This window comes from Notolepis coatsorum (genome assembly GCF_963971535.1).
Source record: "Notolepis coatsorum genome assembly, chromosome: 5".
Classification (NCBI taxonomy): Eukaryota; Metazoa; Chordata; class Actinopteri; order Aulopiformes; family Paralepididae; genus Notolepis; species Notolepis coatsorum.
In genome coordinates, this window is record NC_140169.1 from 162,040,851 (window position 1) to 162,059,161 (window position 18,311).

At 43.0% G+C, this 18,311-nt stretch overlaps 1 protein-coding gene across 1 annotated transcript in view; it reads right to left on the bottom strand.

Moving 5' to 3' along the window:
* ssb (small RNA binding exonuclease protection factor La) overlaps positions 1–18,311 on the bottom strand; it is a 40,895-nt gene that overhangs the window by 13,075 nt on the left and 9,509 nt on the right. Inside the window, exons 2-7 of the mRNA XM_084314562.1 lie at positions 12,105–12,168; positions 11,894–11,997; positions 9,924–10,098; positions 8,106–8,213; positions 4,614–4,717; positions 282–353 (exon numbers count right to left, since the gene is read on the bottom strand). Coding sequence (XP_084170688.1) covers positions 282–353; positions 4,614–4,717; positions 8,106–8,213; positions 9,924–10,098; positions 11,894–11,997; positions 12,105–12,161 — 620 coding nt within the window. The 5' untranslated portion in view covers positions 12,162–12,168. The remainder of the gene's footprint in view (positions 1–281; positions 354–4,613; positions 4,718–8,105; positions 8,214–9,923; positions 10,099–11,893; positions 11,998–12,104; positions 12,169–18,311) is intronic.

An 18,311-nucleotide genomic window follows, 5' to 3' on the forward strand; every position in this document is an offset into this window, starting at 1 on the left:
TATTAGTATGAACGACCAGCTAAACTGAAAGCAATGTGGAGCGCTGGGCTCGAACAGGCGAGCCCAGCGTCTCCGCATTCGTGGCGAGCGCCTTGCCCACTACACCACGTAGCCGCCCTTTTTTTCTCACATTTCTATATTCAGATCCAATTTTATTGCCTATAATTTTATGTTTTTCTACTATTACCCTGCCCATACCTGTACCTCCCCCCTCCCCCATGCTGCTATGACACACTAACTTCCCCAACAGGATGAATAAAGGAACAATTCACTCCACTCACCTTTTGGCTTTAGCTTTGGCTCCGGTCTTGTGTTGTTTCCTCTCCGCTGCTTTCTTAGCGTGGTAGTCTTCCCTGGAAACAGGAGCGAGAGAAAATGTTAGACAAGCCCTAAGACAAGACTGAGTTTCATTACAGTTCACTTCATTATTATACATGGAAATGGTGATTCAGGCCGCGTGAACACTTTAGGCAACCAACATGCCCTTCCGCGTTGCTCTGAATTGCTCCGATTGGCCGAGCGCGCGAATGTGCATGAGCCGCGACGCGCTCCTCAGAGGCAGGAATACTAAGCTCCCCCTTAAGCTCCAGGAGAGAGGAGAGAGGCTGAAAACCCGCAGTTCTTGCCCGACTGATGGGAGTCGAATCCCGGATCCGATTTTTCTGATGAATACCCCCAAAACATGGAGGTCCCGAACGCATGTAAGTATTGATTGCGCCGTAACGAATCATTAAAAAAAAAAAAAACGTTAACTGGAATATGTTGTGCCTTTACACATATGTTGGATTATGTAATTGGTTTGTCATGACAAACTAATAAAAAAATCGCGATTTACCCGGTGGCTACAACAACAATGTAAACAATGATGCATGTAGTCACTGTGTGTTGTTGTAGCCACCGGGTAAATTGCGATTTTTCATTAGTTTGTCATGACAAACCAATTACATAATCCAACATATGTGTAAAGGCACAACATATTCCAGTTAGCGGTATATTTTTTTAATGATTCGTTACGGCGCAATCAATACTTCCATGCGTTCGGGACCTCCATGTTTTGGGGGTATTCATCAGAAAAATCGGATCCGGGATTCGGCTCCCATCAGTCGGGCAAGAACTGCAGGTTTTCAGCCTCTCTCCTCTCTCCTGGAGCTTAAGGGGGAGCCGCGCTCGGCCAATCAGAGAAACGCGGAAGCGCATGTTGGTTGCCGAAAGTGTTCACGCATTCAGGCCAGGATCCAAGCAAATGTTGCAAATGTTTATTTTGCAAAGAGAATCATGTTTATAATACATTTTATTAAATATATTGAACATTCATTTAACCAGACAGGTCAATTAAGAACAAATTCTTAGGGTCCTGAGAGGACAAAGGGGCTGGTGAGAGGACTAAAGGACCTGGTGAAAGGACTAAAGGACCTGGTGAGAGGACTAAAAGGACCTGGTGAGAGGACTAAAGGACCTGGTGAGAGGACAAAAAGACCTGGTGAGAGGACTAAAGGACCTGGTGAGAGGACTAAAGGACCTGGTGAGAGGACTAAAGGACCTGGTGAGAGGACTAAAGGACCTGGTGAGAGGACTAAAGGTCCTGGTGAGAGGACAACAGGACCTGGTGAGAGGACAACAGGACCTGGTGAGAGGACAACAGGACCTGGTGAGAGGACAACAGGACCTGGTGAGAGGACAACAGGACCTGGTGAGAGGACAACAGGACCTGGTGAGAGGACAAAAGGGCCTGGTGAGAGGACTAAAGGACCTGGTGAGAGGACAAAGGGACCTGGTGAGAGGACAAAAGGGCCTGGTGAGAGGACTAAAGGACCTGGTGAGAGGACTAAAGGACCTGGTGAGAGGACTAAAGGACCTGGTGAGAGGACTAAAGGACCTGGTGAGAGGACTAAAGGACCTGGTGAGAGGACTAAAGGGCCTGGTGAGAGGACAAAAGGGCCTGGTGAGAGGACAAAAGGGCCTGGTGAGAGGACAAAAGGGCCTGGTGAGAGGACAAAAGGGCCTGGTGAGAGGACAAAAGGGCCTGGTGAGAGGACAAAAGGGCCTCTAGAAGGCCAACAGGGAAACTAAAATAAAAACTTTGCGATAAAGTCCTTAAAAGTAGTGAGGGGGATCAATTTGTCCATTTTCAAAGTCTTCATTTTGGAGAACGGACAGAATGCATTTCTCTAATCTGATTAATTTCCCCGTAACCCACCTCGGCAACACCAGCATCTAATCCGATTACCTTTCCCTGTAACCCACTTTAACACAAGCATCTAATCGGGCGGCTAGGTGGTGCAGTGGGCAAGGCGCTCACCACCAATGCAGGAGACGCTGGGTTCGAGCCCAGCTCTCCGCATTGCCATCAGCTTGGCTGGTCGTAATACAATTGGCAGTATTAGGGGGTGGGAAGCTGTTGGGTGGGGATCGGACGTTGTGGACAGCGACTCCTACAGGTCGGTTGGTGCGCCGCCCTGCGCAGCAGAATCAGGAAGCGACGGGGGCGGCGTGCCCTCCAAACACAGACCCCCGACGCTGAGAGATCGCGCTGTGCAGGTGAAAAGATGAGACCGCTGCTTCCTCGAGTACCGGAGGGGACACGTGATGTAAGGCTTAGTCCACATTGCAGCCGTGTGGGAGGCATGGCCTAACAACGTTCGAGACAGGGGAAGGTAGAATTGGACGATACGAAATTGGGATGGATGAAAAATTGAAAATGGGAGAAAAAGTAGATAAGAAAAAACACAAGCATCTAATCGGATTACATTTCCCTGTAACCCACTTTAACACCAGTATCTAATCCGATTACATTTCCCTGTAACCCACTTTAACACAAGCATCTAATCTGATTACATTTCCCTGTAACCCACTTTAACACCAGCATCTAATCTGATTACATTTCCCTGTAACCCACCTCGTCAACGCCAGCATCTAATCCGATTACATTTCCCTGTAACCAGGGACCGAAACTAGAGAGCGCCACCCGCCATTTGCGCTCAGTTTTTACGTTTGGCGCCTCCCACTGAGACGTCTGAGCGCCGTGTGGCGGGCAATCAAATAGTCATGTGAAAACCGAAAATCATGATCCAATTCTTTAGCGGAGTTCTCACTCGCTGTCTCAGCACAGACATGAAGCGCGCACGGCGCACTGCTGCTGCTACCCCCTCCCCACCTGTTTCTGTATGCCTGCATGTAAACAGAGGCTATTGCCTCCGAGTCACCGTGACGTTAGTTAGCACTGCTGCTGCTGCTCCTACCCCTGTATGCCTGCATGTAAACAGAGGCTATTGCCTCCGAGTCACCGTGACGTTAGTTAGCACTGCTGCTGCTGCTCCTACCCCTGTATGCCTGCATGTAAACAGAGGCTATTGCCTCCGAGTCACCGTGACGTTAGTTAGCACTGCTGCTGCTGCTCCTACCCCTGTATGCCTGCATGTAAACAGAGGCTATTGCCTCCGAGTCACCGTGACGTTAGTCTAGTCAGTGTGGGACCTTCGTGAGATAACGTTAGCTACCGTTACAAAATGACCCAGTCAACTATTCACTTAGTTTAATACATGAGGCATTGTGTAACGTTATCCAGCCGGCTAGCTACCGATAGCTCCAGACATCAACAAATCCTCCAGCAATAGTCCAGTGCATAATACCTCCGTTGGCTAGGTAACTAGTCACTACGAAATGTCGCAGTAAACTAAATAGTTCACTGAGGCGTTGTCCCAACGCCATCCAGCAGTAGCTACAGATAGCTCCTGGCATCAATGTCCTACAACAACAACATGCGTATTCGAGTCCCTGGTTTACATCGCATGAGTGAGGGCTGCTGAATAGGGTCCAGCTGTAGCTCAGGAGAATCCTTTTGCATGCTGAATGTAGCGTTTAGGGTCCAGCTGCACCCCCGGAGAATCCTTGCTGGAGCTGGAGGCCACTCGAGTACACACACAGACAGTGGAGCTGTTTGCAGACAGCGAGGTGGCGATGTCTCGCAGATAACACAATCACAAGTATGATTATATAATATATATATTTTATTAAAAAAAAATTATAAAATAATAAAAAAAAAAAATTATCAAAAAAAAGTTGGCAGGTAAGAAATATGCTTGGCGGGTAGATTCTTCCCATCTACCCGCCACTGGCCGGTGAGTCAAAAAGTTTATTTCGCTCCCTGCCTGTAACCCACTTTAACACAAGCATCTAATCTGATTACATTTCCCTGTAACCCACTTTAACACAAGCATCTAATAATCTGATTACATTTCCCTGTAACCCACTTTAACACCAGCATCTAATCTGATTACATTTCCCTGTGACCCACCTCGTTAACGCCAGCATCTAATCCGATTACATTTCCCTGTAACCCACTTTAACACAAGCATCTAATCAGATTACATTTCCCTGTAACCCACTTTAACACAAGCATCTAATCTGATTACATTTCCCTGTAACCCACTTTAACACAAGCATCTAATCTGATTACATTTCCCTGTGACCCACCTCGTCAACACCAGCATCTAATCTGATTACATTTCCCTGTGACCCACCTGTCAACACCAGCATCTAATCTGATTACATTTCCCTGTAACCCACCTTGTCAACACAAGCATCTAATCTGATTACATTTCCCTGTGACCCACCTTGTCAACACCAGCATGTCGTTGTCTTTGAACGACTTGATGTCCTCACGTTCTAGGAACTCCTTGGCTGCATCCTCCTTGTCGAAGCAGATGAACACGGATCCCTGTATCAAGAGAACACATTTAACAAATAGCAATGTTTCAATTAGGGATGTTCGATATTGGCTTTTTTACAGATATCCGATCTACCGATATTGTCCAACTCTTAATTTCCGATACCGATATCAACAGATACATGCAGGCTTTCCCCCCCCAAAAAACACAACATTATGCATACTTTTCACAATAAATAAAATAAGAATTTGTTCTTACTTGCTTGCCTGGGTAAATAAAGGTTAAATAAATGTAAAATATATATATATTTTTTTGAAAACCGAAACCGATAATTTCCGATATTACATTTTAATGCCAATATCGGCCGATAATATCGGTAGGCCAATAATATCGGACATCCCTAGTTTCAATCCATTAGTTCATTGACTGAGCTCCATACATAGCAAGATCTAAAACTAGAGCACAAGGTAAATATGACTTTTAAAAATGGTATTATTTGCTGCATGTTGTGGCTGTAAAAGGTTTGTTCACACTGGAGTAAAACAGACATGTATTCAGCTCCATTGACGAGCTGAGTCTGTAGATGCCAAGCTCTATACACCGACCGCTGCGGACTCCGAGGGTCAAGTCAAAACTCTCCCTGACTAATTATTGCAAGTTCACATCGTGTCTTCAAAAAGGGATCAAAGATGTTCTTCTGTAGTTTCCTTGGAAAGCGTGATGAACGCTCTGTGCTGCCACCACTGGTCACCAGTAAAACACATTAACATCACTGTCAGTGCTGATCTTATTGGCGACCAGTGGTGGCAGCACTGAGCACATTACTATCACTGTTAACACTTTGATTGCTCAACCCGAGTTTTCTCGAGTTTACCCCCCGCGGGTTGAATGCCCATCACGAGAATAATCGTTTTTTCTCTCTCTTTTTTTTATTAGCGATCTGAATTCATATTTCATCAACCGAGTCTACCGTTGGTAAATCAGCCACTCCAGGCGATAAAAGCGCCGCCTATCGTCTCCCAGATGGTAATTCACCCTTTTGGATTGGACTCAATGAAAAGGCATGAGAAAAAAAAAACCCGGACTCCACATTTTACTTCTCACGCATGTGACCGGAGTCGATCAGCTTCATTCTGGACCCTCAGAGCAGCGGGGATTATGTGTTTTACAGTATACCCGGTGGATCAATAAAAGGATCGATTTTCGGAATGGCGATCAGGAATTGGAATAATCCATTTGGATACCATCTGATCTCAGGTAAGGAATCTATTGTACCAGTATTAGGATAATCAGACCCGTTTTCACGGAGATATAAGCTTTCCCCCTATAATGTGATATGGCTGTTTGACTGTAAAAGCGATCAGGAACTGAGAGAATCGATTTTCAGCGCGCGGCACCAGCGTGCACACATACACATATACTATCGATAATCTAGCGTTTATTTGAAAACTATTCATAAATAGGCAGAAAAATGACAACGTTCTAGAATATTCCAGTACAGGGCGATTATCATGGAATCGGAAATGGAAAAAACAATCCGCTTCGACAATGTTGACTGGAAATGAGTCATTGATAATGCGACAGGCAGATTAGACACAGCCATAATTTAAAACATAGATTAGGCGATATTAACGTTAACATTGAAGTGGTGCTGGGCATTCAAGGGGGTAAAAAGGAAAACACGGCCGGCTCTGAAAGTGTTCACCAGGTCAGGTCAAGGTGCTGATCTTATTGGCGACCAGTGGTGGCAGCACTGAGCACATTACTATCACTGTTGACTAGAGCAGTGGTTCCCAAAGTCGGGGTCGCGACCCAAAGGTGAACTTAGAAGCAGGCCAGGACAGTGTTTCTAGTTGTATTCTAAAATTCTATTCTATTGTATTCTAAAATGTGACTACCGTATATGGTTTTATATTAACTTAATAAATAAACAAAAACGAAAAATCTACTTATTTCAACGAACATTTCAAACTAAATAACAGATTATGCACATAAAACATTGAAAACAACCGAAGCAACAATAGTATTTTAATGAGGCTATTATTATTATCATTATTATTTTGCAACAAGTTAGCCCTCTCATAAATAGCACATATAAATTATTATTACATGGCGTTTTCACATTCGCCGAAATGCTTGCTTGTGATTGGTCAACAGCCCCCCGACAGCGGTCATTATTTTTCAATAATGACCGCTGTTTTTTCAATAATGACCGCAGTGCGCAGCTGTTGGCAATCAAGCCCACATCAGTGCAGCAAATCAGACACACCTGCCGCACTGCACTGACAGCGGAGTGTCAGCGGAGCCAGAACAGAGCTGGCTGCCCGCGATAATAATAATCACTTTATTTGGGCTGACAGAGCCACAGAACAACTGCGATTTGTCAAATGAATTAGGTATATTGTTAGTAAGTTAGCCATGTAATAAGCGGGATAATGTATAGCGCTGCACTGACAGCGGAGTGTCAGCGGAGCCAGAACAGAGCTGGCTGCCCGCGATAATAATAATCACTTTATTTGGGCTGACAGAGCCACAGAACAACTGCGATTTGTCAAATGAATTAGGTATATTGTTAGTAAGTTAGCCATGTAATAAGCGGGATAATGTATAGCCTACTCGGTCATTGTCGCAAAATAATTGACCTTCACTACGTTTAAAACACCTCGGCGCGGCGCCTCGGTATTTTAAACTCCGTGTCGGTCAATTATTTTGCGACAATGACCTCGTAGCCATACATTATCCCTTACATAACTAACTTAATAGGATTGAAGTGATATTTGGCTTAAAGAATCGGTCGCCTGGCAAAAAAAAAATAAAATGAAAAAAGCCTGACAATGTGCATTGGGCCGGCTCTCTGACGCCTTATTTACTGGGTCCCGGCCTGAAAAGTTTGGGAACCCCTGGACTAGAGGAGCATAACGCTGCTGGCGGGACCAAACCTCATAACTCCAAAAACCCAACTTTTCAGCAGATGAAAAAAACGAACACAGATTTGAGGGTGAATAGAGTTAGGAGGTTTAGACAGATGATCGGTTTAATGCTTTCCCATTGTTTAAACTTTGTAAAACCCACACACACATAGAGGATGATCTACGGAGTTGATTTATATTAAAAAAAAAAGAAAAAAATCAAAATGGAGTTATGAGGTTTTGTCCGCCAGCAGTTGACTAGAGGATTTGAAAGGAGACTTCAGAGAGAAAAGGGTAATAATGAGAAACACTGAGAACTTGCAATAATTAGTAAAGATGAGTTTTGACTTAACCCTCAGAATCTACTGTGGTTCATAAGCTTGTCAATAGATCCAACCTTTGTCCTGGTTTATAATGGATATTCCACAAAGCTTATTCTACAGATCAAAGTCTTAAAAGAAAATGCACCCCATGTTGATACAGGCTAAATGAAACCCTGCATAGGGGCTTTAATAAAACAATTAAAAACCTTGAATTGTCTTTGTAGGTTTCTCCTCATCTGAATATTCTCTATGACGCCTTTTCCACTCAGCCACTCCTGGACCTCGTCAAGGCTCGTCTCGAGTGGAAATCCTTTCTGGATGAACGCAAAAGACAAGACATGTCATTAAAAAGCAGAATTATACCAGTAAATATCGATACAACCCCTTCTTTCTGGGGATGGGTGTTTCAAGAAATTCAGTCGGTTTGAATACTTTTATTTTATTTTTACGAGTACATTAGGGCTGCAACTAACGATTATTTTAGTAGTGGACTAATGTAAATTATTTTTTCGATTAGTCGACTAATCTAACGATTATTTCTGTCACACCCTCCATCTCTGCTTCCTGTGGGCGCGGCTCCTTTTCAGGGCTCCAGTGCATGTTTCACCTCACATGCTCAAGTCTGCACACCTGTGAATGTCACCCTCCCTCTGCCTTAACATGATCCCAGACTAACAGCCAGAACTAAAAAGGGAGCTTGGTAACTCCTAAGTACAGCCAGAACTAAAAGGAGCTTGGTAACTCCTAAGTACAGCCAGAACTAAAAGGAGCTTGGTAACTCTTAAGTACAGCCAGAACTAAAAGGAGCTCGGTAACTCCTAAGTACAGCCAGAACTAAAAGGAGCTTGGTAACCCCTAAGTACAGCCAGAACTAAAAGGAACTGGGTAACTCGTAAGTGCAGCCAGAACTAAAAAAGGACCTTGGTAACTCCTAAGTAGGGTTGGGCACCGAGAACCGGTTATAATAGGAACCGGTTCCCAACTTCCGGTTCTGGAACCGGAAGTAACATATTTGCATTTTGATTCTTAAAAAAAGATTTTATTTTTTTACTTTGTTAATTAATACCCTAGTTACAGTACAGCAACCAAATTAAACTGTATCAAGTCAACTGACAATGTGAATACCGGTATTATGAAATAGTTTTACGATTTTTCAAAATCTCCTGCGAAATAAGCTGTGACCTGTTTTGACCTGCACCTCAAAGAATCGGATTCGAGAATCGTTTAGAACAGGAATCGAAATGGAGAATCGGAACCAGAATCATTCAAATCCAAACAATGCCCAACCCTACTCCTAAGTACAGCCAGAACTAAAAAGGGGAGCTTGGTAACTCCTAAGTACAGCCAGAACTAAAAAGGGGAGCTTGGTAACTCCTAAGTACAGCCAGAACTAAAAAGGGGGAGCTTGGTGACTCCTAAGTGCAGCCAGAACTAAAAAAGGACCTTGGTAACTCCTAAGTAGGGTTGGGCACCGAGAACCGGTTATAATAGGAACCGGTTCCCAACTTCCGGTTCTGGAACCGGAAGTAACATATTTGCATTTTGATTCTTAAAAAAAGATTTTATTTTTTTACTTTGTTAATTAATACTCTAGTTACAGTACAGCAACCAAATTAAACTGTATCAAGTCAACTGACAATGTGAATACCGGTATTATGAAATAGTTTTACGATTTTTCAAAATCTCCTGCGAAATAAGCTGTGACCTGTTTTGACCTGCACCTCAAAGAATCGGATTCGAGAATCGTTTAGAACAGGAATCGAAATGGAGAATCGGAACCAGAATCATTCAAATCCAAACAATGCCCAACCCTACTCCTAAGTACAGCCAGAACTAAAAAGGGGAGCTTGGTAACTCCTAAGTACAGCCAGAACTAAAAAGGGGAGCTTGGTAACTCCTAAGTACAGCCAGAACTAAAAAGGGGGAGCTTGGTGACTCCTAAGTACAGCCAGAACTAAAAATGGGAGCTTGGTGACTCCTACCGTCCCTAGTAGCTCATTCTGTGCCATTCTGCAACAACTTACTATGTACAAGGATTTGTGTTTGATGAAGTCCTTGTAGTCGTCGTTGACCTCCGGCAGAGGCTTCTCGCTGCACCTCCTGATCTTAGTCTTGTCCTCGCTGATCTCCAGGAGGCCGCTGTTCGACTTCTGCAGCGCCACGACGATGACGCTCTCGTCTGTGGTCAGCGTCTTCAGTCTGGAAGAGGAGGAGGACGCGTTATTAAAGAGGACCTTGGAAGTAGGGATGAAGAAAACTCACTAACGTTACTATTCGATAGTCACTGGGAACTATTCAACTATACACCCTCTCCATCAGTAGCTAAGCTCCTCATCATCACCAGCAACTAACCTCCTCATGACCAGCAACTAACCTCCTCCTCATCATTAGGGGTGGGAATCACCAGTTTAATCACGATACGATACGATATCGATTCTTTGGACAACGATACGATATTATCCGATATCACAGTCTGCCACGATACGATATGATACGATTCGATTCAGGTGCCTGCGATCGATATGAGACGATATTATGTGCCCATTTACCGGTAATACAATCAGTAACATTTAAATCAACAAAAAAAAAGGCAATGGAAATATCATGACATTTTTATTTTTGAGCTCTTCCAGACATTTAAATGAAAAACAATCTATTGTTTTTAATACAAATAGACCTCCTGTTCACTGTTTTTGGTTCATTTATTTTTTTTGGTATTAATATCCTATTCACTGTCACAGAGCTGTATTTTGGCTGGAAAAGCATATTGGGAGTCCCAAGGTGCAGTACCGGCCAGATCCTGTTAGTGGGGCTATCCCCGAGAATGCACCCTCCCAGTCCCCACTTCTCTCTGCCTATGGCGCTGGGTTAGCTTGTTAGCTCACGCTAAAGTAACGTTATCTTCGATCTTTAACGCGACGTGGGCATAATGGAGTGACGAGGATTGCAAAGCAGGTTAGATGCTTTGGACCCGTTGTGGAATAAAACAGCAGGGACATGTTTTGGGTCACAGAATAGGCACACTAGTGACGCTCTAGACGCTACTGCTGTTGATGTTAACGGAGTTTGAGTTTCACAACACTGGGCGCGGGGCGATGACGTCGGCGTCGCCGGATTTTCAAAATAAGAGTATCGCAATATGAATCGATCTTTTTACGTGGCATCGATCCTATTTGATTATTGATAATAGATCGATATATCGATCTGGATCGATGTATTGTCCCACCCCTACTCATCATCAGTAACTAACCTCATCAGTAACCAACCTCCTCATCCTCAGTAATAGGGGTGTAACGATGCATCGATTAATAGAAATGCATCGATTCTAATGTGACGATTCAAGTGCATCGATTTGAAAATGTTAGAATAGATTATCGAAATTGTATAAAAAAAAATTAAATAAAATGTTAACGTTTTTTTTTGTGTGTATTGTTTTTATTGACCTATAGTCCATTTATGCTGAGTGAATCAGTTCCCCCAGCCACATTTGTGTATTCAATTTTTTTTGGGGAATTAACCGATAGAAAATGTATCGACTCGTGGTCAAATTAAGAGATTTCATCGTAGCCTGAATAATCGTAATCTAAATTAATCATTGTGAGGTCGCATCGTTACACCCCTAGTAACTAACCTCCTCATCAGGAGATATGGGTGGGGGTTTTGCAAGTTGAAGGGGGGTACATCGTGTAGGAGACGGCAAATTGAGTTTAAACAGTTAAAAGTACAAAACAGGGGAGCTCCAGTAGCTCACCACGTACCGCGAGTGCTATTTCAGCGCCGTGGACAACCGTGCTCGTCACGGATCTGGGGCTGAGCGAGTTCGAATCCCGGACTGCAGCCGTGCCTTTCCCAGAGTGTCTTCCCCCCCATCTGAACCCTTTCAGCCTGCTTCTGTCGGTCGAACTTGACCAAGTATAAATGCGATAAACGTATAAAAGAGCCAGGGAAATGGCCAAAGTTTAAAAAAAAAAAAAAAAAAAAGTACAAAACAAACCTATTAAATTTAAGCATGGTTTCCAGAGTCACCCAGCCATCGTCCAGTTGCATCTGTTCCTTCAGAAACTTGTCTCTTGGAAGGTTGTGATCCCCGAAGTAGTACTGTTGTATAAAGAACAGGGACACAAACGGTGTTACGGTTCGCATTACAGTGACGACTTCACACAGATTATTATTACACATGTTCATTTTGACTCTGTAGGAATTACCTCAACTTGTCGAGCCACCTTCATCTCCATTGGCGTCATCTCTTGTTTTTCTGCCATGTTCTTCCTGTGATGAGTAGAGAATAATGAACGGTGTTCAGAGTGACCCTAAAGACATCCATTTTGAAGCACAGCATGCTTCGAATAGAAGCAGTTATTGAAATTAGTTGAAATGAGCACATGTCCTCATCATGTTGCAGCTTCAACTCTTAAACCGCTGGACTCAAGTCATTCTGCCCTCAGATTAATATGATACCCAGCACTGTGTCCTTTGTGACAGATATGATACCCACCACTGTGTCCTTTATGACAGATATGATACCCACCACTGTGTCCTTTATGAAAAGGATGGATGGCCTTCTCTGGTTGAAAGGCGTAACTATTAGTGTTGTCACGATACTGGAATTTCGACTTCGATACCTTGAAAAGTATCGATACTTCGATACCAAAAAAATATATATATATATATAATTTTTTTTTTTTTTTATAAACAAATTTAGCTTTTGTTGCTGGTTGATTCTCCTCAGCTTCGAGTCTGGTACTATAAGAGAAGATAAATATAACACTTTTAAAACCCTTTGTTTATCTTTAGATCACACATTTAAAAATAACTGTTCATCTCACTTCAATAATTTTTATTGCAAATGCAGAACATGGTATTTTCTCAAGCAGACAGATGTAAACACTGTAATCTGTGTTGCATGTACCTCACAAACTGAACAGTTAGTAACAGTTTCGATTTTTATTTAAAGATAACGAGAGCAAGCGAGAGAGAGAGAGGTATCGGTAGATAGAGAGAGGTAGAGGTAGAGAGAGAGAGAGAGGTAGAGAGAGAGAGAGAGAGAGAGAGAGGCATCTGTAAAGCATTCCCGGTAACTGGAGAAAGGTATTCCCGTAACCTATGGGTAACCGAGAATACCTTGAGGTACCAGGAATACCATGCCTAGGTATTCTTGGTTACCTAAATAGGTATTCCCGTAACCTGATAGGTATTCACGGTAACTTTAGATATTGATATGTATTCCGGTGACTTGTGAAAAGGAGAGGTTACCAGGAATACTATTACCATATAGGTATTCACGGTAACTTATATGTATTCCGGTAATTAATTAATTGAAGCTAACACATCATGGAGGCCCAGGCCGTTAGCTACAAGCTAACAACACAACATGGAGGCCCAGGCCGTTAGCTACAAGCTAACAACACAACATGGAGGCCCAGGCCGTTAGCTACAAGCTAACACATTAATTAAATGTATTAATATTATCAGGGGTAGGCTAGCATATATAATAGAATGGTGGCATGGTGGTGTAGACTGACTAGGGGCATGGTGGTGGTGTAGACTGACTAGGAGCATGGTGGTGGTGTAGACTGACTAGGGGCATGGTGGTGGTGTAGACTGACTAGGGGCATGGTGGTGGTGTAGACTGACTAGGGGCATGGTGGTGTAGACGGACTAGGGGCAGGTTGGTGTAGACTGACTAGGGGCATGGTGGTGGTGTAGACTGACTAGGGGCATGGTGGTGGTGTAGACTGACTAGGGGCATGGTGGTGTAGACTGACTAGGGGCACGTGGTGTAGACTGACTAGGGGCATGGTGGTGTAGACTGACTAGGGGCATGGTGGTGTAGACTGACTAGGGGCATGGTGGTGTAGACTGACTAGGGGCATGGTGGTGTAGACTGACTAGGGGCATGGTGGTGTATACTGACTAGGGGCATGGTGGTGGTGTAGACTGACTAGGGGCATGGTGGTGGTGTAGACTGACTAGGCGCAGGTTGGTGTAGACTGACTAGGGGCATGGTGGTGGTGTTGACTGACTAGGGGCATGGTGGTGGTGTAGACTGACTAGGGGCATGGTGACCAGGAATACCTGTTTTTTCCAAAATTCAGTTCAAATGCCATCTTAGAATAATAAAACAACGATTGTGTGCAGACAATTGAAAATGTTGGGTTCCTTTCCACTTTCTTGAATATAGAAAAAATTAAAATACTTGTTCTAGAACTGTATTTTTTGCACTCGTTTGTTAAGTTACTGGGAATACCCTTTCCTTGTTTTTGCTCATTTTAACAGACAAAACACAACACATTCTAGTAATTCTGGTTTACACCTAACCCTTATTATTGCTGTTATGATTTCCAAAAATAAAATCTCACCAATCTTTAGTAAAATAGGAGATTTAAGTGTTTATCTGGAATTGTGAGGATAGGTATTTGCGGTAACCTGGGATCAATATGTGAAACGTAATTATCTCATAAAATAATTGGCCACAAAAGACGAAACTCATTTTTGTTGTTCATTGGGGTGCCAAGATCATGCCCAAAACATATCATGCATCTGCCATGAAAATTAAGCCTTTTATGTTTGTTATCAATTGAAGGCCATGAACTATGTTGACTCATATCCCATACCCGGATTTTTTCCTTCAGATTCAGCTAAATTTGAATTCTATTGAGATAACTCGGGGATAACTATGGTATTATGTTACATGATGATGATATCCCTACAAAACAACCAAAACATTTTAATTCTCTTAAATTGGAGGAGATAGTGAATTGGTATTCCCGGTAACTTAGGTCAACTTTAGAGGTCCGCCATCCCTCATTACATGATTTTTTTTAAAGGTGAATTATTTGGCATCTATAACAATCATTCTTGACATGAGAAAAGATTTTAATGTTGTTCGTATAACGTCCTGGGTTATATGGCTTAGAAATGGGGCAGGTTACCGGGAATACATGCGTTACCCATATAGAGAGAGAGAGAAAGAAAGAGAGAGAAAGAGAAAGAGAGAGAGAGAGAGAGAAAGAGAGAAAGAGAGAAAGAGCGAGAGAGAGAGAGAGAGAGAGAGAGAGAGAGAGAGAGAGAGAGAGAGAGAGAGAGAGAGAGAGAGAGACAGACAGAGAGAGAGAGAGAGAGAGGCTATGCTTGGAGCATTTTAGTAACGTTACATTTTCAACAAGATTGCTGCTATTTAAACACTTGATGGAAACGGGGTAACGTTAACCTTATGTCGACTGTAGTATTGTATGACCTCGACACAACGTTTACACGTTAACACTTTGGGTGCCGGGAAACGCTTAAACACGTCATTCCCGGCCATGCTCAAGTTAATATCAATATTTCAAAAATCTGGGATCGGATTCATATGTCCCCTCCGCTGGCCTGAGATCCACCAGGAGGACCCACTGAGCTCTCTGGCGGTTCAGGAGCGCCATCTGGTGGCCGATCGGCGCAATCGCTTAACAGGAAGTGCCGTAGAGGTTGTGCTGGACGGCCGTATTACTTCCGGGCACTCGCTATAGGTCCCGGCATTCTAGCTCGTCACAATACACAGCGATCGATTGCCAATAACTCGATAAACAACATGATTTGGACGTATATACCATTATACAAGCTGGAGATGGACCGGGTAAATCTACATCCCATAATGATAAAATTTCTACTCTACGATGATCGCCCAACGGCGCGCGGAGACTGGGGTGAGTTTTAGCGTGTAAAGTTACCGTCTTCGATACTAACTGCTATTATCAACATTTGACCCACATTAGATGATTGGTATAACGCTGCCCACGGAATTATAAACGCCCCCTAGCCCATCCGGTCAACATCAGATGACGTGTAGTAACTTCTAGAAGTACGTCTAGTTGGAATTTTTTATATCGCGCTGATTGCCATAAAACTGTATTGCATCATCAATATAATGTATTTGGGGCTATAGATCACGTTCTGGAGAAAGCTGCAGAAAGAGATGAAAACATACTTATACATTAGACCATACTTTACTATGAATATGTGAATGAAAAAGTTTAACGTTGCTACACAATGAACAATACATATAGGACTTTGAATGGGCCCTAATAATGGCAATGTAGCAATAGAATTTAAAAAGTTATAGCTAGTGATGCACGATATATCGGCCGCCGATATAATATCGGCCGATATGGCCGTTTTTTTACACATCGGTATCGGTCCGATATCAAGATAGGGCCGATATTAAAAAAATAAAAAAAACTTAATCTTTTTTTTTTTCTTTTTACATGTTTTGGCCTTAAATAGTTTAAAAATATCAGTCATTTCTGAAAATAAGTTACAAAAGTAAAAAAAAATTATGCGTTTTGGAAAATAGCTCTTTATTTGATTATCATAAAAAAGTGTTTTCTATACAGAGATATCGACATCGGTAAATATCGGTATCGGCCAGAACAGCAATATTAATATCGGTTATCGGTATCGGCCACAATTTTCACATCGGTGCATCACTAGTTATAGCCCTGCAAAGAAGGGGACTTTCTCTATAGACAAATAGAGCCGGCAACCTACGGTTGATAATGAATTTAACCCATGGCAGCCAAAGTGTTAACGTTACTCCGTTTCCATGCAGTATTTATAACGGTGGCCAGCTAAGCTGTCTAGCACAGTCTCTGGAGCGTAACAGTAAGAAGCATTTTGTATGAAAGTATTCTGTACTTCTGTATGACAACTATTAAAGAACTTGAACTTGAACTTGAGCTAAGGGAGCTAACTGCTAGCAGTAGCTAACGTTAGCTGGTAGCTGTAACGTTACAACGAATCAGCTGTTGATATTATGCGCCATCAGTAGAGCTGCCGCGATTACCGCGGTATCGCTGTTACATCACGTCCACCGCAAGTGTAGGCTGAATACCGCATCACCGCTGTTTTTTTATAATAATAAATAAAGTTTCTCCTCTCGTTGGGCTTGCGGCTCTGCAGATATACCCTACTCCTCTATCGAGGTTCCAAGCGACCCTATTGGGTACCAGAAAAGTCACGTGAAACATTGCAGACCACTGATTGGTCAGAAGAGAGACGCGTCACACTTTGGAGCATCTTGCAGTGCTTTTACTTCCTGAATCTCAGCCATTGATCAGAGCTCAGTCACAACACGGCTAATAGTACGTTAGCTCCCACCGGAGACCGGAGTCCGGAGTCGATTACCGTCGCTCCTCAGGGAACGAGGCATAATGATTTTACTGCAACGAAATGTTATAATAAAAGCCCTTCGTTCTATACACTTGTCTGATTGAAAACTTTATTAACAGACCGCAGAATGGGTACAACTCGGCACGCTCTGAGCAAAGAAAGGAACTAAGATATGAATTGAGTAACGCTTGCCTTGCTATGGTCCGGTAAATACGAACGTGTAACTATATAACGTCAATGCCACAAAACGAATGCCTTTGTAATCATAAGTAGTAACGTTATAATAATAATAATAAGAAAGGGTCGGGGGGGTAACCGGCGGGCGCGCCGCTACCACACCTGCCCGCGACACAGAGGGGAGACTTCGAATCCGTGTTTCACTTTTAATAGCGAATGCGTGCATGCCGAATCCCAAACAATATTCATGCTGCAAAGTCATCCTCTAAAGATAGACATTTAGACTAGAGGCAGGCTATATGCTATAAAGAGTAGACTACAAAAAAAAATGCATTCACCTTTTTTTTTTTTTTTTTTGTGTGTGCGGTAATACCGCGGCGGTAGGAAATATTTAGCAAATTTGTGCGGTAAGGAAAACATCAATACCGCGGCAGCTCTAGCCATCAGTAGACAACGTATCATGTATTAAACTAGAGTTAATGGTTTAATGCTTCAGTCACAGTGACGTTGAAAGAGCAGCTGTCACAAACCTCTTTAATTTCTTTATGGAGATCCGCGCTGGCACTGCTCTAACACCGCTTGCAAATAGCATTGGGGAAGCTTTAGCTTGTCCTTCGTTGTTTACTTCAAACCCGAAGTACCTCCAAACAGCACTTCTGCTGTTTTCTTTATCCACAAGCACAAGTTGCGGAGGCTCTGCATTTGCCATAATTTTCAGCTAAAAGCTCTTGTTTACAAATACAAACTGAAGACTGCTCTGTGAGGGGGAGGGCTGGACTCGGAGCAGGCGGAACAGCGCGTCAACAACTTGCTGTAGAACACTCGCCAGCTGGTACCGATACTGCAGAAAGTATCGGTATTTCGGGAAATGAGTATCGAAGCCGTTTTAAATATTCAGTATCAATATGTATCGATACTTCGATATTTTTGACAACACTAGTAACTATCATTGCCATTTGTTTATTTTTAAAAGCCCTTAATATTGTTATTGGTAACCTTTCCCTCTTACATCCCAACACTGTTGGAATGGAATCTTGGAACCTATTCGACACAGGTTCAAATGCCTGCTTGGTTCTCAGGGTTCCTCC